Here is a 21,693-nt window from a genome sequence, read left to right as displayed (position 1 = left end):
CCACTTGACACGTTTGCTAAGGGATGCTAAAAGATTATTGTAGTCAGTAGCGGGAGACAGTGACCCTAAGGGCAACGTGATTACCAGTAACATAGTTTCTGTGATTGGAAGAAAGTTAGCTACAGGTATAAATGCAACCTGAATAAATGATACAATTTGTGGATCTGTTTCTAGACATCAAGCTTTAAGAAAGTTTGAGGAGTTAAGTTGTATTTATTTAAAACGAAACACAAGAAAATCAAGCTGCAATAATCAGAAAAAGGAAAAATGGAATAGAGAGAAAAGGGAACTTAAAATGAAAACCACAGTTTCTCTCTGAAATTATAACAGTGTTGGTAAAGGCTTTGGTATCTTGCCCGCTACAGGTGAGAATAATTTCTAAAATATAAAGTCAAGGTTTCACTGAAGGCATTCGGAAAGATTAGCATCCAGTAGAATTGAAAGGAATCAGGTTTAGTTTTTTATTTATTTATACTGCATTCTTCTATTGCTTCTTCCATCCTACTTCCTTTCATTTAAGGGAATCTCAAATAATTTGTTTTGGCTTTTCTGTGAAGACTGTGAGAGGGGAATGCAGGGCTCTACCTATAACCTCCTGAATCAGACCATCTGGAGAGAGTGATTCATTCACCTGCACATTGTTTTTGGTAGCCGACTTCGGTAGTAAAATAAACATAACATGAAATTTACCATCTGAACCATTTTTTAGTGTACAGTTCATTGGCATAAGTATATTCACATTGTTATTCAACCATCACCACCATCCATCTCCCAAACTCTTTTCTTCTTGCAAAACTGAAAAGTCTGTGCCCATTAAACAATAACTCTCTGCTCTTGTCTCTTCCCCCAGGCCCTGGCAACCACCATTCTACTTCTGGCTTTATGACTTTGACTATTCTAGGTATCTCATGCAAGTGGAATCAGATAGTATTTGTCCTTTTGTGAGTGGCTTATTTCACTTAGCACAATGTCTTCAATGTTCATCCAGGTTAGAGCATGTGTCAGAGTTTCATTTCTTTTTAAAGGTGAATAATATTCCCTCGGATGTATATGTCACATTTTGTTTATCCATTCATCTATCTGTGGACACTTGGCCTGCTTTCACCTTTTGGCTATTGTGAATAATGCTGCTATGAATTTGGGTGTACAGATATCTCTTCAAGACCTGCTTTCAGTTATTTTGGGTATATGCCTAAAAGTAGGATTGCTGGATTGTATGCTAATTCTATTTTAATTTTTTAAAGGAAGAACCAAACTGTTTTTCCATGGCAGCTACACCATTTTATATTCCCACCAACACAAGAGTTCTGATTTTTCCACATCCTTGCCAACAGTTGTTGTTTCCTTGTTTTGTTTTTTTAATAGTAGTTATCCTACTAGGTGTGAGATGGTATCACACTGTGGTTTTGATTTGCATTTCCCTAATGATTAGTAATGCTGAGCATCTTTTCATGTGCTTGTTGGCCATTTGTATCTCCTTGAAGTGTCTATTCAAGTCCTTTGCCCATTTTCAAAATTGGTTGGGTTTTTGTTGTTGTTGAATTGTATGAGTTCTTTATATATTCTGGATATTGACCCCTTACCAGATATATGATTTGTAAATATTTTATCCCATTCGCTGGATTGACTTTTCACTCTGTTGATTGTGTCTTTTGATGCACAGAAGATTTTTATTTTTACGTAGTCCGATTTATCTATTTTTTCTTTTGTTACCTGGGCTTTTGGTGTCATGTCCAAGAAAACACTGTCAAATCTAATGTCATGAACTTTTTACCCTATGTTTTCTTCTATGAATTTTACAGTTTTAGCTCTTAGGTTTAGGTCTTTGATTCATTTTGGATTAATTTTTGTGTATGGTATAAGGGAAGGGTCCAACTGATAAAACTGAATTCCCATTCAGGATTAAAACTCTTCACAAACAAGGGAATAAAACACCTACAGTGTGAAAAGCAGTTTCCAATGTGTAACTTTTATATTACAGCATATACAGTATAATTTCTGTTAAAAATCTGTAAGTATATATGTGCACAGTTCACTAAAGTGTTAATAGTCATAATCTCTGGGTAAAGAAATATAGTGTTCTGTTCTTATATTTAGTTATCTATATTCTTGCTTTCTAACAATGTACATATAATGCTTTTGCAATAATAAAGCAAAAAACAAACAAAATCTGCAGCAAACATCATACTTAGAGGTGAGATGTCAAACATATGTTAAGGTTGCCCCTATTAGTTCTTCTATTTGTCATTTTATTGTAGGTTCTAGCCAGTTCAATAAGGAAGGGAAAATTTTTAGTGGTATAAGGAGAGGAAAGAAAAGCAAAAAAATGTTTGTAAACATGGAAACTCAAGAGATAACAGAAATGATTATAATTTTAAATGGAATTCAGAAAGACTAGTGGATGTAAAGTCAATATGCAGAAACAATTTGCATTCTTATATAACAGCAATAAGCAGAAAATTAATTTTGTAAAAGATACAGTGCTGGATGTCTATTTGTCCCTCCGTATTTACTCTCTACTCTTGTCCATGCTTGGTAATGCCTTATTGACTAGTGATAAGAGGCTCCCTTGTTCTTTGGCTTCTCATTAGTTTAAGCAGCGGGAGATCAAGGAAGGGTGAAAGAGGATGGGGATTATATTGCCTCACCTCTCTTCCTGTGAGGTTGTTCCTGGTTGGCTGTATCCCTTGACCAAAGGTCCCAGCTCCCATCAAAGTAGCAGTTTTTTACTTTGGGTTCTGGAAAATTGCCTCTTCCCCTTGCCTTTAGGGTTAGGAGTGGTAACGGTTCCCCTCAGTACTGTACAATTTCCGGTTTCCTTAAACCCTGCTTACATCTTTGTAAATGACCCAGATGAGCTGCTCTTTCCTACTTGGACCTTAAATGATATAGATATTATTTGTGACAGCAGCAAAGAATTTAAAGTAACTAGGAATAAACCTAACAAAAAGAGGCACAAGATCTTTATAGAGAAAATTACAAAACTTAATTAAAAAATTTTTAAAAAGGCATTCTAGAGATGTACCGTGTACATGGATGGGAGGACATACTATCATAAAGACACAGGGTTTTCTCCAAATTGGTCCACAGATTCAGTGAAATTCCAATCAGTTTTTTTTTTTTCATGGAACTTGGCAAGGGAAATTTAAGTTTATATATATGAACTGAGGGCAGAGAATAGCCAAGGAAGTTTGAAGAACAGCAAATCTGGTCAAATATTATTATAATTTTACATAATAATATTATATAAAAGTATTATAGGAAACATATAGTAATTAAATAACCATGAAATTGGTGCACTGTAAATTATTAGGGAAAGATAATGATGCTGGGACAATGGTTATCCATATGGACAAAAGAATAATAAAATTGTATACTTATATCACATTATATAAAAGATATGTAAATTCTAGGTGAATTATAGATGGATCATGAAAAGCTTTATGAACTCACATTATTAAAGGATTGTTTAAATAAGGCAACCCCCCCCATAAGACATAAAGGAAACAATTGATAGACTTGACTACATTGGACTTAAAATTTCTGTGCATTAAAAGGGATCTTAGAGAAAGTAAAAATATAAGCCAGAGCTTGGAGAAAACAAATAAAGTAGATGTATGTGTACTACCATGTAATTTCACAAGCACAATGTGGAATTAAAAGCTATTTGCAGAAGTATGGCTCAGTTTTATCATTAAAGCATGCAAAATAATATCACATTTTTTTCAGAGATTGAATTGATTCATGGTATTAAAAGTATAAAGACATGCATGAGAATGATAAATGCTATTAAATACAGAATAGTGTTGTCTCTAGAAGGACAAAATGAGACAGGGTGATATTTACAAGTGCACAAAACAGCTGCCATAGTTTTTCTTATGTTGTATGAAAACATGGGTGTCATATTATTCTCCATACCTTTCTGTAGTCAGAAATATTACCAATGCAAGTGGACATGATATAAAAGTAGAAACTAGATACCAGCAATCAAAGTTCAAGAAACTAAAAGTGGTGGGATTTAAGTTTTAAAATCTAAACTAGATATGACTGTAATATTTAAGGAAAAAGTAGGAAAATAAAGCATTGTTTAAATGAATAGATGTTAAAAGGATGATAACATAAAATATTTCCTTATTAACGGGAAATCGAGACTGTGGGGTTTTTTTTTGTTTGTTTGTTTTTGTTTATTTTTTTGCTAGAAAATTTACCAACATCTTTTCTACTAGTAATTCAATGTTGACCCAAGGTAAAGGCTATTTATGGAAACTCAGAAGCCAAAGAAGAATAAGAAAAACATAATGGAATTAGATGAAGTAGGTGTGGACAGAACTAAAATCCCTGATCAGATGTCCCTGAGCACTTCAGAAATTGGTAAAGAATTTCACAAAACCACTGTCTATCATTTTATAAAACTCTGGTAGAGTTTCTGCTGAGGTTCTGAATGCAAAAAAAAAAAAAAAAATGTCAGCACAAAGACTTTTTTTTTAATGGAAAAGAACGGCCTTAGTATTATAATATGTCTGTCAAGTCAAATTCCTTGCCCAGGAATCTATTGAACCTGTTTTGAAAGGATTAATTTGCAAATCTTAAAAAATAGTGTTGGACTTAAAATCAACATGAATTGGTGAAGATTAGAATCTGTCAGTTGAATCAAATTTTCTTCTGTGATGGGTCTGTTAAAGGGCAGCGACAGTGTAATTAATTGCTTGAGGCTGAGAAACCCAATTAATCTTTAAGCTGACTTTTATTTCATATAATGTTAGTGCTAGAAGAGGCCTCAAGGATCATCTAGACTACTCTGTTCATTTTATAGACGAGGAAACACACATCAGGGAGGTTAAATGATTTGTTCAAGGTCAAAGATACTGTCTGTCCTTGCCACTGAGCCCTGTAACTAGGTTCATATTGCATCCTTAAAGCTTTTATGAGCTTCTTTGCATCTGATCATGAAATATTATTTGAACATGGGTTTTTCTGGGAATTCATCTCATGAATGTCTGCTTGGAAGGATTTCCAAGCCTCTGTTTTTAAAATTTGAAGCCTGCTCCATAATGTTTATGCAGCAAAGGGGGAGTGGGGAGGGGCCGTGTCCTGGTCTACACACTCCTGGAGACAGGAGCAGCCCTGTGTGGACTTGTGGAAAAATAGGGGTCCCAATTTGACGGTGTGAATGACACCTAATCCTGATGGTAACTTGCAAGCCATGCCATCCCTTAAGGATTCTATGGGCCTGATTGTAAGACGTAAGTAGAAAAAGCTGGTATGCAGAGTAATTTTTGAGAAGTTATCAGTCTGGTAGCTCTGATAACAAAGATGACGTATGAGAAGATCAGCAGAAATGAGACAGCTACTGTAATTGTGGGAAGCATGGAGGCATGCCCTTTGTCAGTGTGGCAGCCAGGAGGTGTTCTGCTCAAATCTCCCTTTAAGAGAACCTGTTGCAAGGGTAATGGGTGTCCAAGAACCTCCAGTTGCTGTGCATTTGGATCTCAGCAGCATTCATGCTGAGCCCTCGCTCTCCCGAAGCTGCTCCCAGCCAATGCCTGAGCATGGCTGGGTGTTTTGGGCCCAACATGGGACACCTCTAATGCAGAGTCTTTGCTTGGGGACTCCCCATTGGCCTGGCAGAGACTTTCTCAATTGTGCTGCAGTTTGAGGCTCCTCCTTTTTTGTTTCCTCTCTCCTTTTACGGGTGTCAGATCTGTAGCAGTTCTGAAGGCTCTCCCTGCTTACCTCTACTTCCCCTCCTCTTTCATCCTTTATAGACCCTTCCCAAAATAAATGTCTTGACAGACCAATTCTGTCTTGGCATCTGCATCTCAGAAGACCTTAGCTGATGCAGAGTATAACAATTGCCTTGGTTGATGCCAAGGAGGGATTAAAAAAAAAAAACTTGAAAAAGAATTAGGATCCTACTCTGCTGGTGAGGGCTGCATAGTAATTGTTTCTGTTTGGTTGTTGTCGTTCCCATTATTATAATTCCTTAACTGTGCTCCTTCATGAAAAAATTCCATGTTTCATAGATTCTAAGCTGTACTTTTTTTTTTTTCATTTTAACCTTTCTGAAATTGGGATAGGTCTTAAAATTGATGATGTGTGGCAGAGTTCTTTTCTTCTTTACTGATGAATAAAATAACGGTGCATCCTACCACTGATGTATTGTAGATTCAGTAAAATACATTAGCTTAATTCAGGTCACCAGATGCTAGGTACTATAATGGATTTTAAAGAACTAAGGGGCTGGATTAGCCTTAGTGGGCTGTAATTTTGCTATTTCTTAGGTATATCTATGAGGAAAGGAAAACCCTAAGGAACAGGATTGTATTATAGAGAGATGTACAGCAGATAACTGTTGCCATGGGTATATTAATATAGAAGAGACTAGAGATCCAGTGAAATATTAAGTAATCATAGAAAGCAAGGAAATATGTTCTTTCACTTCTGGATCTATTCATTCCTTTATTCTTCCTTTTTTGGCTACTTTTATGACTGATAATTCCTTGCAGGCCATAGTCACCTTGTTTTCCTGGTTATTCTGTCATTCTCCCCATAGTATCTTGTATACCGAAACCTATGATAATAAAGGTTTTCCCCTCTATGTGTTGAACCCCATGTTGGTATGTGGGCAAGAAGCACTGCATGGAAGACCAAGCAAATTTAGTAAGCTTGCTAACAGTCTCCAGGGAGATGGGTTAGATGGAAGGATCTGTTGCCTGGAATCCCATAAATGTATCTGCTTATCTAAAATTGGAATCCTTGGCACTGACTGTTTCTAAAATTAGGATTGAAACCATTGTTTCCCTTCTCTCCAGGCACAGCCTTTATGCCTGGATAAGTTTCCCCTAGCACTCCCCATTTCCAAAATGGGGAAGTCTCTGCCTCTGAAGAAACATAATTGTTATTCCTTATCTGGACACAAATCAAAGAGTACTGGATACTCAGTAAATAGTTACTATTCTTGTTCTATAAATCCTATGCAGAACATAAACTGTGTAACGTATATACCATTAGTATATTACATATTTTATTATGTATAAATTAAAAGTGTGTTATGTAATCTATGATCTATTGTTAACATATGCATTTTATTATAGCCATTAATTATAATGCATATTTTAACAAAACTGAAGGTTAGGTTTGCATAGGAAAGAATAAATGAGGATCATCTTGATATACTAATCCATAATCGTTAAAAGGACTGGTATAGTTTGTGGAAAACATTCCGTAAAATGAGAAATTTGCTATAATTCAGAAGTGAAGAGCATCTCCCTAAGATTGGGAAAGAGAGGCAATGTGATCTAAGTCAGTAGTTTTTAAACTTTTTTGAGCTTGACCCATAGTGAGAAACACATTTTATGTCATGATCCAATATATACATGCATTCTTTCTTTCAATAACTGAAGTTTCACAAAACAATACCCATCTTACTAGATTTGACACCCTCTAATATTTTTCAGGCTATTCTATTTCTATTTAAATACTGTTCGTCATCCACAGTTTGAAAAATTCTGAACTCATGAAAAGAGCATGAGCTGGGGAGACAGACTTGGTACAAAACTCTGTCCCACTATTGGCCCTGTCTGTGAACTTGGCAAGTTGTTTCTTCTGAATCTTGTTTTCTGCATTTGTAAAATGAACTGGGTTGTTCTGATGATTATAGACAATTATATACGAAGTGACTGGCATGTAGTAGGTGCTCAATAGATGATAAGGTACCAGGACAATACTTTCTAATATTAACTGTTTTCCACTACATTTCCGTATACACGTTGCCATCTATTACCTCAAGGTAAGCTTGTTACAGAATTTCTGGACCATTCTTTTCTGTTAGCTCTATCACTTGATGGATACAGCTTCTGTCTTTCTCTCTTTCCCCCTCACACTCCCTACTCCTCCCTCCTCTCCAGCAATGGACGTAGCAGGGCTGGGTCTGAGGACAGAACAATGGAAACAGCCTTGTACCAGTACTTCTCTGCCTGGCTCCAAGTTCCTGCAGCCAGCTTGGGTCCTTTGACTCCCTCCGCAGGGGGCTGCCTTCTTCATCTGCCATTCCTCCTGGAGGGTTATTGTGTCCCTGTTCCTCTCCTAGGACCTTAGAGTTACTCCTCAGGTTCTGAGTGCCCAGTCATTCTCCTTTCCTATGAGGGTGCTTAGGCTCCCCACAAATCACCTCTCCCTGGCCTGCCCTCCAGCCCTCCAGACACACCCACATTTCTCTAGGTACATAGCTGACGTGCTACCATTTACTTTAATCATTCCTTTATCATTGCATATTTCAATCACCCCTCATTTTTTGCTAAATTAGAAAATTTTACAATGAATATAATAATGCATTTAGTGGTTTGTAAGTTGGAGTCTTGTTAATTTTTAATTAGAAAAAATTGCCATAAATGTACCAAATTTGATCAAATTAGGCACTTTTTCTAAAGCTAAGAAGTGAAAAAAATACCTTTATAAAGATAATTTACATATATATTAATATGTATACATATACTTCTAAAAATCATTGAGAGCTTTATAATTCAGAAGCGGATGCCTCTGCTCGTCACAATGAATTAAGTGTGGTCATCTTTGCTTCACTGCTAACCAAATTACAGTCTCTGTGCACTGTAACACTGGACAAATCCCTAAGCAACTGTTATTTCATATCACAAGTTCCATACCCTGTTTACATATACATGAGTTTTTATATATTCCAATCCCCTATTTTACTACTAACTTACATCACTTTCATTCAATTCTGTGCCTATACCTGTTTTTCTCTACTTTTTCTCCTATGCTTAGAATTTGACACTCAAGGCCAAAAAAAGGACATTTGAGGCAATTATCTGGATGAAGGTAATTTTTTCCCAATTATATGGTATTTTAAACAAAAGTGGCTTTTTACAAAATTACCCAGATAAAATTGTGTTTGTATTTACAACGAATAAGTCTTCTTTCTGTGTAGTGTTCCCCAGCCCTGGAAATGAGTATATAGCAATTCTGCAGTTATTTTCCAATTTTACTTCAGAATTTACAAAGTCAGCAACTTCCTGGTCCCTGTAGACTTGGTGGGTAAGGGTGCCAGAGCAAGAGTGAAAGTGGGAGAGCAGGAGAGGAAGAGACCCACTACTCTAGGTTTAAATGGGGCAACAAATAAGCCATTTAATAGTGCCCTTCCCCCCACCCCAAACAATTATGTGACACTTGATCCCATCCTCACATAGTCAATGTGATTCCCAGCTTATGGTGGCTAAAATATCTAGAAACAGATTTCATTGTCTTAACAGAACAACCAGATTCAAAACATGGAAGCTGGCCTATTCTGAATCAACCAGAACGTAGTCATTTCCTAACTGCATATAACAGAGAGAAAAAGTACAAAAGGAAGTTATATACGATGAAACCATTAAATGCAGATTTGCCACAAGGCAAGTTGGTAATGCTTGAACATTATGAAGTGCAAAAACTGCACAAACACATTATATTTTAAACAGTCCGTCTATTTAACAAACTATGTACGCTCTTCAGCTAAATAAGATGAATTGAGATTCAAGAGGCAGCACTGTACTGGCAAATCTCATCCTAAAGGCATCCATTAATATAAATCAACAGTAGCAATTTGGTTTGATCATTTATTTGCAAGAATCATTAAGGTTTATTAGCATAATTATTCCCTGTGGGATTTCATGTCAAGGAAATGAAAAATGGCATTATCAATATTTAAAAGATAAGTGTGTAATGTTCAGAGTACTTAAACAGTCAACTGCAGGTGGTGTCCAGCTGCAGCAAATTAGATTAGATTTGGGCATTTTTCTGAACAAAAGAAAAATTGTTTTGTTCTAATTGCTTCATTTTATAAAGCAATACGATTTTGTAAATAATTTCTCCTGCATAGTTAGAACTTACAGTGTGTACCTATTAACATGCCTTATTTCATATCAGCACCTCCGATATGTTCAACCCTTTTATGTTGTAACTATTGGGGAACATTAATCAGTATAATCCATCATTTATTATCAGGGAAAGCTTTTTCCCTTCAGTAATCTAGACCTTTAGTCTAGACCTGTGAGTGAAAAGCTATATCCCAAAGGGAAATGAACCAGGAGATTTCTCCTTAATTCTGGGAGGGCATAAATCCGTCCTTAACAATGAAATATCATTTATAATAGTAATAATTTATCATGAGACATCTTTAAATGTGATAATTTAAAAAATTTATTTATTTTATTTATTTAATTTTTTAATTTTTGACTGTGTTGGGTCTTCATTGCTGCACGCGGGCTTTCTCTAGTTGCGGCGAGCGGGGGCTCGGGCTTTCTCTAGTTGCGGCGTTGTGGTGCACGGGCTTCTTATTGCAGTGGCTTCTCTTGTTGCGGAGCATGAGCTCTAGGCATGTGGGCTTATAATTGTTTTTTAAAAAAGCCATACAATGGAATATTATTCAGTGATAAAAATAAATGCTCTATCAAGCCATGAAAAGACACGGAGGAACCTTAAATGCATATTACTAAGTGAAAGAAGTCAGTCTGAAAAGGCTATATACTGTATGATTCCAACTATATGACATTCCGGAAAAGGCAAACTATAGAGACAGTAGAAAGATCAGTAGTTTCCAGAGGTTTGGGTGGAAGGAGGGAAGCATAAATAGGTGGACCACGGGGCATTTTAGAGCAGTGAAACTGTTCTGCATGATATTGTAATGGTGGATACATGACATAATGCACTTGTCAAAATCCATGTAGACCTGCACAAAACAGTGAACTCTGATGTAAACTATGGACTATAATGAATAATGTATCAATATTGGCTCGTCAACTGTAACAAATGTATGGTGCTAATCATAGTGGAAATTGTGTGGGTGTGAATGGAAGAGGGCACATATGGGAACTCTCTGTATTCTATCAATTTTTCCATAAACCTAAAACTGATCTAAAAAGCAAAGACTATTAATTAAAAAAATTTTAGGCTAATTTTCTTCAGATAAAATCAGTTAATCGTTGCAATTGATTAAATTTGTCTTTGTTTTAGATGAACAGTCAGGCCAAAAATCTTTTTCTCTGGCAGACCCCCTATTAAATAGCATAAATTATTGTAGAATCTTTCTACAATACCCTTGTGTGGACTAGACACAAGGAGCTACAACTAAAATTTCCTTTAGAGTCAAAGATCCTCAGTTAGAGAAGCAAAATAAATGAGAAGCATACATGTTTGCTAAAATACTTTGCAATGCTGCATGACATTTCACTATTAGGAATTAACAAATTCTATGCTACTGAACCTGTTATATCCTGAACTGATCCTCATCTCTTACCCTCACTTCAAGGAGCCTAACACTTTGAGAAGATGGTTATGTCAAGAAATCTGCAGTAGGCTTCATCTCAATTTATATACAACACCAAGAGGGTAACCTTCCTCTGTTCCTCTTAGACAGTGTTGCCAATGAGTAGAGCAGTAGAGGTAACGCTGATATGCAATCATGTGACCAGTGACTCAAGGAGAGAGGGGAGCAAAAGATTTGCAGCTCCCAAAAACTCTTTCAAGGCTCAACGGAAGCTTTTTATTTGTGCTGTGTATTCTTTTTCTCATGGTCTCAGTGTTTGCCACATACAGTGGTCCTTGGGTATCTGCGGGGAACTGGTTCCAGGACCTGCCCTGGATACCAAAATCCACAGATGCTCAAGTCCCATATACAGCCCACAGTGCCCGTGGTTCTGCATCTGCAGATTCAACCAACCAGTGATCCTGTAGTACTGTATGTATCTATTGAAAAAAATCCCTGTATATGTAGACCTTTGCAGTTCAAACCCATGTTGTTCAAGGGTCAACTGTATATACCTTTTAACCACAATTTCCTTCAAGGTGACTGTTGCATGTTTTAACTTGATTATGTATGGCTCGATTTTTAATCACTGTTTCTTCATTAGTACACTTTGTTCTTATTATAATGTCATTACCTTAAGGTAGAGGTCCCTTTGCTAGGGCAACCGGGAGTACAGTGTGAATACTCTATAACTGAGAACTTGAATTGTACTTGGTCAGAATCCTATTGGTTTTATTCAGCTCCCCCTCACTATTGTGTTTAAAAGTGTGGCAACCATTCCACAAATCCTTCTTTTTGTCTCTCATAACTTCTGATGACCTACATGGCTTCCCCTTAGTTTATTTGTACTAACTGAATGCAGTGCTTCCCCCACCACCACATAATAGATTCCCTACCTGAATTACCCTTCTAATCATTCTAACACTCAAATTAGTACATTCTAAATATAATGTTAATCCTTCAATGGATATTTATTAAGCTATGCTATGTTCAGGGCTCTGTGCTAACCACATTTTGGTAAATTTAGACAATTAGTACTGCATTTAAACTACTGCTGTGTGTGATGTTATGAAATATTAGTTGCATGTTTTAAGAAGAAAATAGTATTGATATATTTAACTGCCTGATGAAACAGATAATCTATATATCGATGAGTGACATACTTTGTGTATTTGATTAATGAGTAGTCTCAAAGTTACAAATATTTCCTTGCAAAAACGAATATCCTATTGTGATTTAGAAGTCCATTGTACATGATAGAGCTTACCTTCATCAAGTAACTAAACATTTAAAGATCAGATTTGTACCCTGTTAATGGTTCAAAGACATTTCTATTTATTGATGTGTGAGCCTTTCAGATAAATAATGTTGACTTGAGTCTATGTTTGCAACCAAAGAATTTGTCATTTGGATGCCAAGCAATTAATTAGATTGTGTTAGGTAGATAAGGAAATGAAGAAATCATAATGTATCTAGACTTTAGAGAAGTCTTTTTGGAGAATTCCTTCATTATATTCTTATAGAAGGGTATAGAAATATTGGCAGTATATTAGTAAAATTAGTGCATTGGTAAATTGTTGAATGATTGTACTCAGAGTTTGCTGATCTAGGTCCACCTGGAGAGATACTCTAGTAGTGCGTATCAGGGCTCTGTGTTCTCCCAGTCTTACTCAGCATTTTTATCTATGAAGTATTTGAAAATATGAAAGGCATTTTTATCCAATTTGTAAATGATGTCAACTGAAAAAGCACAATGTAAGACCTATGAGTTAAGTTTTATTTGGGGCAAAATGAGGGCTATAGCCTGGGAGACAGCATCCCAAATAGCTCTGAGGAACTTCTCTGAAGAGGTAAGGGGGAAGGTCAGTATTATAGGTGATTTTAGTGGAGGTGGATACATGCAGTCAAGTTTACTTTTTTTTTTGTAAAAAGTAAACTTCACTGCTAGGCTCATGAAGGTTGCTGCTAGTCATGAGGAGCAGATGTCTCTGTTAATGATTTTAGTGTCTTACTGCATATGAGAAGATGCAAGTATTTGGGCTCATAAAATCTTCTCCTGAAAGTTTCTAACTATCTGAAGGCCTGTTCTGCTAGTTGTTCCCAGAGCACAGAGTGCCTCATTCCTGATCTCCACCCTGAACTCCTTTCAGGGTGTATTGAAGGTCAGTTACTGCAGTGGCTAGTGACTTAATCCTTGTAAAGGCAGATGGCAAGTGCCAATTTTTAGATAGCAATGACACGACTCTGGGTTATCGAATTACTAGACAAACATGTTGCATGGATATTTTGGAGAACAAAACCAAGAATTAAAAATTGTAGTCAAGACTGAGATCACAGGGATTAAAGGAAGGAAGCTGGCTAGTAGCTTCTAGAAAATAAAGAAGGGAGAGAGGAAAATGTGAGAAAGGAAATTAGAGGTTTTCCACTCTAACTACTAATAATCTTTAAAATCAAACATTGATTTTGATTTAAAAAGGCAATTAATGCTGCAAAAAGTTTTGTTTTTCTTAATCATTTTCACCCATGAAATTAAACAGAGATAGTGGTTGTATCAGTTAGGAATTGCATTTGGATAACTGTAATAGAATCCCTGGTGGAGAAGAGGACACAGAGGCTTAGACAAATTAGTTTACTTTTCTGTCAGATAGCATGAGGTCATGAGTTAGGTAGCCCAGGGCTGGTGTGGTAGCTCTGTGGTCATAAAGAAGCAAGGCTCCTTCTCTTTTTCTGCTCTGCCATCCAGAGCATGTGTTATCTCATTGGCAAGACAGCTGGTGGACTTTGTCATCACATACTCTTATTAAGGACAGAAACCCACACATACAAAGGCCCTCTGACAAGAAAAAGCTCAGAGAAGTCCATTTTGGCCAAAGTTTGAAGAAGAAACCTGAAGGGCTAGATATATAAGCCTTTACAGGTCAGGTTGATGGTTTTAGGCTTTCTTTAAAGGCCAAAAGAAAACAGTGAATTCTTATCATTAAGGAAAGTTTTTCCAATATGAGACACCAGAGACCTAGTGTGCCAAGACCTGTCTAAAATGCTGAGACTGGACCAGGATAACAGAGAACCCCCTTCCTCCCACCTCCTGGCTAGTAAACAGGAGCAACAAAGAAGAGCAATCTGCTGGGGGAGGAGACGAGTATGGAGAGAACCTCTGACATGCAGGAATACAGGGAAGGCCTAAAGGTAAGGGTGAGTCAGGAATGTTGAGAGAAGCAATCTGGAAAACCAACCCCCAACATAAGCACAAGATAACATGAGAGAAATTTGAAGACAGTGGTGCACTGAAGATAACTGAAGCAACACAAAGTTCAAATCCAGCTCAGCTTCTGACTATACAGAGTCAACCTCCTACATTCACTGTAGGAGAATAGGTGTGCTGTTGCCAGGCATAGATATGACTTAACTCGGTCTCTGCTGTCTTACACATGATGTCTGGCATTCAATCAAAAAGTATGAGACACACACACAAAACCAAGAGAAAACACTGTAAAAAGTGTACAAAGGTGAAGCAGTCAACAGAACAAAACACATATGACCCAGATGGTGAAACTTTAAATACTATAATTGATATACTAAAGTCTCTAATGGAAAAGACAGACAATATATGTGAAAAGATGGGTATTTTTAGCTGAGAAGGTAGAAAGTATAAGAAAGAGATAATGGAAATATTAGATAAAAACAAAATAGTAATGAACATGAAGAATGCCTTTGACAGGCTCATCAGAAGACTTGACATAGCTGAGGAAATAGTCAGAAAATTTGAAGATATGGCAATAAAAACTACCTAAACTGAAACACAAAGATAGAAAGATGGGAGAAGGAAAAAGCAGAGCATTTGAGAGCTTCATGACACTATCAAATCACCTAATATATGTGGAAACCTATGTATTGTGGATTTATATATGTAAATAAAATGTATGATAACAATAGCACAAAAGATGGGATGGAGGAATTGAAATTAAACTGTTGTAAACTGTATACACACACACACACACATATACACATATGTAGTAAACCTTAGGGCAATCACTAAAAAATAAAGAGGTATAAATAATAAGCTGATAATGAAAATAAAATGGAACTACAAAAATTAATCAAAAAGAAGCAAGAAAAAGAAGAGAAAATGAATCAATAACAGATGCAACAAATATTTTAAAATTTGCAAAATTGTAGATATCAATCCATGCATAATATCCATAATGATATGTAGATATAAACGGCATAAACACACCAATTAAATGATGGTGATTGTCAGATTGAATAAAAAAGCAACACCCAACTATACACTATCTACAGGAAAGCCATTTTAAATATAAAGACACATTAAAAGTAAAAGCAAGGAGAAAGATATATTATGTAAACACTAGTTAAATAAAATCTGGACTGCCTACATTAATATCAAAAAGACTTCAGAACAAACACTATCACCAGGGAAAAAGAGGGTCATTTCAGAATGTTAATGTCAAAATACTTTTAGGACATAATAATCTTAAAGATGTATACATCTAACAGTAAAACACATGCAGCAAAAAAAGAGCTGAAAAGAGAAATAAGCGAATCCACAGTTATTCTTGATAACCTCAACACTCCTCTCAGTAATTAATAAAGCAAATCGATAGAAATACAGTAATGATATAGAATACCTGAACAGCATTCTCAATCAACTTGACCTTATTGAACATCTCACCTAAAACATCAGAATACATATTCTTTTCAAGGACACATGAAACATTCACCAGAACAGACAGTATTCTGAACAATAAAACAAACCTCAATTAAAAAGATTTGAAATCATACAGAGTGTGTTCTCTGACCATAATGGAATTAAACTAGAAATCAATAACAAAAAGACACCTGGACAATCTGAAATGTTTGGAAAGTTAACAAAACGCCTCTAAATAATTCATGGGTCAAAGACGAAGTCTCTGAATATTCTGAATTGAACAAATGAGAATGCACAACATATCATAATCTGTGGGAGGCAGCTAAAGCAGGGCTCAGAGGGAAATATAAGTTATACATTTATATTTGAAAAGAAGAATGGTGTTAAAGATTTAAGCTTTCACCTTATGAAACTATAAAAAGAAGAGCAAATTAAACCCAAAGCAAACACAGAAGAAAATAATGATGGTAAGAGCAGAAAACAATGGAGTTGTAAATAAAAAAATCAATAGAAAAAAAATTAATAAAACCAAAAGTTTGCTCTTTGAAAACATAAATAAAATTAATAAAATAACTGATGAAGAACAATATTTCTTCAAAGTTATTTCTGGTAGGGCTTTCTCTTGTGTGCATAACAGTAATATAATTTCAATCATTTGTTCATTTAACAAATATTTATTTATCACTTACTATATTCCAAGCACTATTTTAAATGCTTGGGATACATTAGTGTTCAAAACAACAACAACAGGGATTCCCTGGTGGCGCAGTGGTTGAGAGTCCGCCTGCTGATGCAGGGGACACGGATTCGTGCCCTGGTCTGGGAGGATCCCACATGCCACGGAGCGGCTGGGCCTGTGAGCCATGGCCGCTGAGCCTGCGCGTCCGGAGCCTGTGCTCTGCAACGGGAGAGGCCACAACAGTGAGAGCCCCGTGTACCGCAAACAAACAAACAACAACAACAAAATTTCTGCCGACAGCCCAGTCAACAAGGTGTAATTAGAGGCTACTTTAAGAGAAGATATACATAAGCCATGATTTTCGGAGAGTTCTTTTGGAAGTTGCTAGACTAACGGGATTAAATGCAAATAATAGTTACATCCTGGTTTCAAAGTGTTTCGTACTGTACACACCCTGTTGTCAATTTTACTTTTGTAGTAACTGGGTTTATAAGACTCCCAAAAGACAGAAACATTGACAATATTCTCCCTATACACACACACACATACACTTGCACAAGTCCCTTCTGATGTTAGAAAGCAATTTGAGTCTAAGGTGAGGTCTAAAAGCCCATTAGGGTTATCTATTTGCTATTAATCTCTTTGCATTTCAGTTTGGGAGGTTTTTATTGACATATCTTCAAGCTCACTGATTCTCTCTTCAGTGGTGTCCAGTCTTCTGATATCCTATTAAAGGCATTCCTCATTTGTTACAGTGTTTTTGATTTCTAGAATTTCCTTTGGATTCTTCCATTTCCATGTCTCTGCTTAAATTACTCTTTTGTTCTTGTATGTGGTCCACATTGTCTGTCAGATGCCTTAGCATATTAATCATAGTTATTTTAAATTCCTGTTTAATTCCACATGTGTGTGAGAGCTGAGTCTAGTTCTGATGCTTACTTTGCTTTTCAGACTGTGCTTTCCCTTGCCTCTTAACAATCTGCCTTTAGCCTTGTTGTTGAAAGGTGGACACGGTATATTGGGTAACAGGAACTGAGGTAAACAGGGCTTTAGTGTGAGGTTTTTTATTATATGGCTAGGGGTTAAGCTGTGTTTAATGTTTGCTGTAGCTGTAGGTTCCAGAGGCTTCAGATTCCTCTGTTTTTGTTTTTGTCTCCTGTTGTCTTTGGATTCCCTAAGAATTCCTTGTTAGAGTGTGTTTTGAAGGACTTCCAGCTGTAATCAACTGTTATTACACTGGAGCATTGGTTGGTGTGGTGATAAAGTGTGGGAAAGGGGAAGTATTTTATGGTTAAGTCTTTTGGTAGAGCTGTGTCCCTGGGCTGGGACCTTCACGAATATTTCTTAGATCCCCTTTGTCCACTTAGGTGAGACAGGAAGGCTGGAGGCAGAGAAATGTCCTTGCCCCAGCTAGAATAAGGCTCTGGTAAAATCTTTTCCTCTGTAAAGTAGGCCTTTATTGTGGAGAAGGCTCTGGACATATTTCACAGTGATTCTTCTTCTCAGCCTCCTGCCACGACCATGGGCGATCTTTTTCGGTTCTTCATTGTGAGAACCTGGTGAGATTCCTGGAGACAAAACCCAGAGAAGTGTGGAGGCCTCCCTAACATGGCAGCCCCCACTAGTTTCACTGATTATAGTCCATACTCAGTCTCCAGCAATCCATCAAAATTACCATTTAATTATTCCTAATTCATGGCTTCAGGGGCTTCTGCTCCATGTAAGGAGGTTTTGACTCTGACTCTCTGGATTTACCTCTCCCCACGTTTCAGGGTGATGGGTTGCCCTGTGACCTCAGTTTTATGATGAATGCAAGAAAAGTCATTAGTTTCGAGTTTATCCAGCTTTATCTGGTAGTAAGGAGGGAAGTGATAACTTCCAAGTTTTTTGTATTTTGAAGCTGAAACCATAAGTCCTATTTTTAATTAATCTTTAAGCAGACATATTGCTACACAAGATGGACTTCAAATTAGCCCCAGCTAAGCCAAGTTCACATGCTAACTACCTTAACAAGTTTTTTTTCAGTTTGGACAAGATTTCTCTAAGTATGTCATCTCTAAAATCAATATATTTGACTAATTTCTCTGACCCATTCCTGTTCTTAAGTTCTTCCATTTAAAATGGACTTCAGTTTGTAACTTGCCAATAAAATAAACCTAACCAAAATCCTGCCATCATCTGTCTGCTCTCTCATTGGTACCTGGACCTTGTATTACATAGAATAAGATCCATGTGGCCCATATATTTTATTCCCCCAATTTACCAACTGCTTCTTTGGGTCCCCCACAGTGCACAGTTACTCAGCCAGGGAGACCGTGACCGTGCCTCCCACTGCTGAAACGAATGCCGTCATCAACCCTGCAGAACATGCATTGACGCTGCAGTAAGTACTGTGCACGGAAAGTGACTTTGGCCTCATGTCTTAGACAGGAGTTTGCCGTATTTCTCTGTAAACAGTTTCCACACCTCAACTTGGCTCCCAACTCCACCAAACCGACAGATAGTGGCTTGAGGGAAATCTTGGCTCCTAGCAGACTGCAAAAAGGCTTGCTTCAGGACACATTTATACTCCCCCACCCCACCTCCTTCAAATTTATGGAAAAACAAAAACTTACGGAAGTAGCCGCCGTGCCAAGCCTCCCAAGAAGCTCAGCGCTCATTGGATAGGGCTGCGCCCAATGGGAGACGGCGGCCTTCGCGGGTGGCTGGCGCGCTGCGCCGGCAGTTGCCGGGAAACCGTATCAAAACCAGAGAGCTCTGCTGGCGTCTTGGTAAACCGCCTGAGTTGGTGTCCGCCAGAGCGAGCGAGGGGGAGTTTCGTCGGCCGAGATGGTGAGCCTGTCGGGGGGGGTCTCAAAACTAGTGGGTGGCTATTGATTTAATTCTAGTTCAGAGCCAGCCTGCTTCTAAAAATGGATTTGAAGTGCCCAATCTGAGAATAAAGTGGGAAGCTCGAATTTGCTTTCAGAGACCTCAGGTGCTATTATTTAAGGGACTACTTGGTTGTCTATTGATTTAATTCTAGTTCAGAGCCAGCCTGCTTCTAAAAAAGGATTTGAAGTGCCCAATCTGAGAATAAAGTGGGAAACTCGTATTTTTTTCAGAGACCTCAGGTGCTATTATTTAAGGGACGCTCCTGGTGGCTTCCAGCCTTTTTTCGCATTTCTCCACAGTATATTTAATCCGCCTGGTAAAATTATCTTGCTTCCCACACAAGTGGAAATTTGGGAAATGTTTAAGAACCGCTGAGCAAATGAGTGGAAATGAAGGTCCAGGAGAGAGCGAATGAATAAATAGCAGCGGGTTGACCTATTAAATGTATATTAGAAAAACGTGACCTTTTTAAAAACATCTTTATTGGAGAATAATTGCTTTACAGTGTTGTTAGTTTCTGCTGTATAACAAAGTGAATCAGCTATATGTATACATATATCCCCATATCCCCTCCCTCTTGCATCTCCCTCCCACCCTCCCTATCCCACCCCTCCAGGTGGTCACAAAGCACCGAGCTGATCTCCCTGTGCTATGCGGCTGCTTCCCACTAGCTATCTGTTTTACTTTTGGTAGCGTATATAAGTCCATGCCACTCTCTCATTTCGTCCCAGCTTACCCTTCCCCCTCCCCGTGTCCTCAAGTCCATTCTCTACGTCTGCATCTTTATTCCTGTCCTGCCCCTAGGTTCTTCAGAACCATTTTTTTTTAAGATTCCATACATATGTGTTAGCATATGGTATTTGTCTTTTTCTGACTTACTTCACTCCGTATGACAGACTCTAGGTTCAACCTCCTCACTACAAATAACCCAATTTCATTTCTTTTAATGGCAGAGTAATATTCCACTGTATATATGTGCCACATCTTCTTTATCGATTCATCTGTCGATGGACACTTAGGTTGCTTCCATGTCCTGGCTATTGTAAATAGTGCTGCTATGAACATTGTGGTACATGAACTCTTTTTGAATTATGATTTTCTCAGGGTATATGCCCAGTAGTGGGATTGCTGGGTCCTATGGTAGTTCTATTTTTAGTTTTTTTAAGGAACCTCCATACTGTTCTCCATAGTGGCTGTATCAATTTACATTCCTACCAACAGTGCAAGAGGGTTCCCTTTTCTCCACACCGTCTCCAGGATCTATTGTTTGTAGATTTTTTGATGATGGCCATTCTGACTGGTGTGAGGTGATACCTCATTGTGGTTTTGATCTCCATTTCTCTAATGATTAGTGATGTTGAGCATCCTTTCATGTGTTTGTTGGCAATCTGTATATCTTCTTTGGAGAAATGTCTATTTAGGTCTTCTGCCCGTTTTTGGTTTGGATTGTTTGTTTTTTTAATATTGAGCTGCATGAGCTGTTTATATATTTTGGAGATTAATCCTTTGTTGATTCGTTTGCAAACATTTTCTCCCATTCTGAGGGTTGTCTTTAAGTCTTGTTTGTAGTTTCCTTTCCTTTGCAAAAGCTTTTAAGTTTCATTAGGTCTCATTTGTTTATTTTTGTTTTTATTTCCATTACTCTAGGAGGTGAGCCAAAAAAGATCTTACTGTGATTTATGTCATAGAGTGTTCTGCCTATGTTTTCCTCTAAGAGTTTTATAGTGTCCAGTCTTACGTTTAGGTCTTTAATCCATTTTCAGTTTCTTTTTGTGTATGGTGTTAGGGAGTGTTCTAATTTCATCCTTCTACATGTAGCTGTCTAGTTTTTGCAGCACCACTTATTGAAGACTGTCTTTTCTCCGTTGTATATTCTTGCCTCCTTTGTCATAGACTAGTTGACCAAAGGTGCGTGGGTTTATCTCTGGGCTTTCTATCCTGTTCCATTGATCTATATTTCTGTTTTTTTGCCAGTATCATATTGTCTCGATTACTGTAGCTTCGTGGTATAGTCTGAAGTCAGGGAGTCTGATTCCTCCAGCTCCGTTTTTCTTTCTCAAGATTGCTTTGGCTATTCGGGGTCTTTTGTGTCTCCAAACAAATTTTAAGATTTTTTGTTCTAGTTCTGTAAAAAATGCCATTGGTAATTTGATAGGGATTGCATTGAATCTG

The 21,693-nt window shown here is 37.3% G+C and overlaps 1 protein-coding gene across 2 annotated transcripts in view; it reads left to right on the top strand.

Annotated features, from left to right (window-relative positions):
• The window catches only part of MNS1 (meiosis specific nuclear structural 1), an 83,626-nt gene that overhangs the window by 8,676 nt on the left and 53,257 nt on the right, over window positions 1-21,693 (top strand). The window contains exon 1 of one of the 2 annotated variants that reach the window (XM_029236539.1): window positions 19,425-19,479. The exons of the other annotated variant lie outside the window; for it this stretch is intronic. Coding sequence (XP_029092372.1) covers window positions 19,477-19,479 — 3 coding nt within the window. The 5' untranslated portion in view covers window positions 19,425-19,476. Of the gene's footprint in view, window positions 1-19,424; window positions 19,480-21,693 lie in introns of those variants that run through there. 2 annotated transcript variants of the gene reach the window in all.

The sequence above is a fragment of the Monodon monoceros genome, unplaced genomic scaffold (genome assembly GCF_005190385.1).
Source record: "Monodon monoceros isolate NGI ecotype Baffin Bay Population unplaced genomic scaffold, NGI_Narwhal_1 Super_Scaffold_21, whole genome shotgun sequence".
In the NCBI taxonomy this organism is placed as follows: Eukaryota; Metazoa; Chordata; class Mammalia; order Artiodactyla; family Monodontidae; genus Monodon; species Monodon monoceros.
Note: the sequence above shows the minus strand (reverse complement) of the source record. Positions and strands in the feature narration are given on the sequence as shown.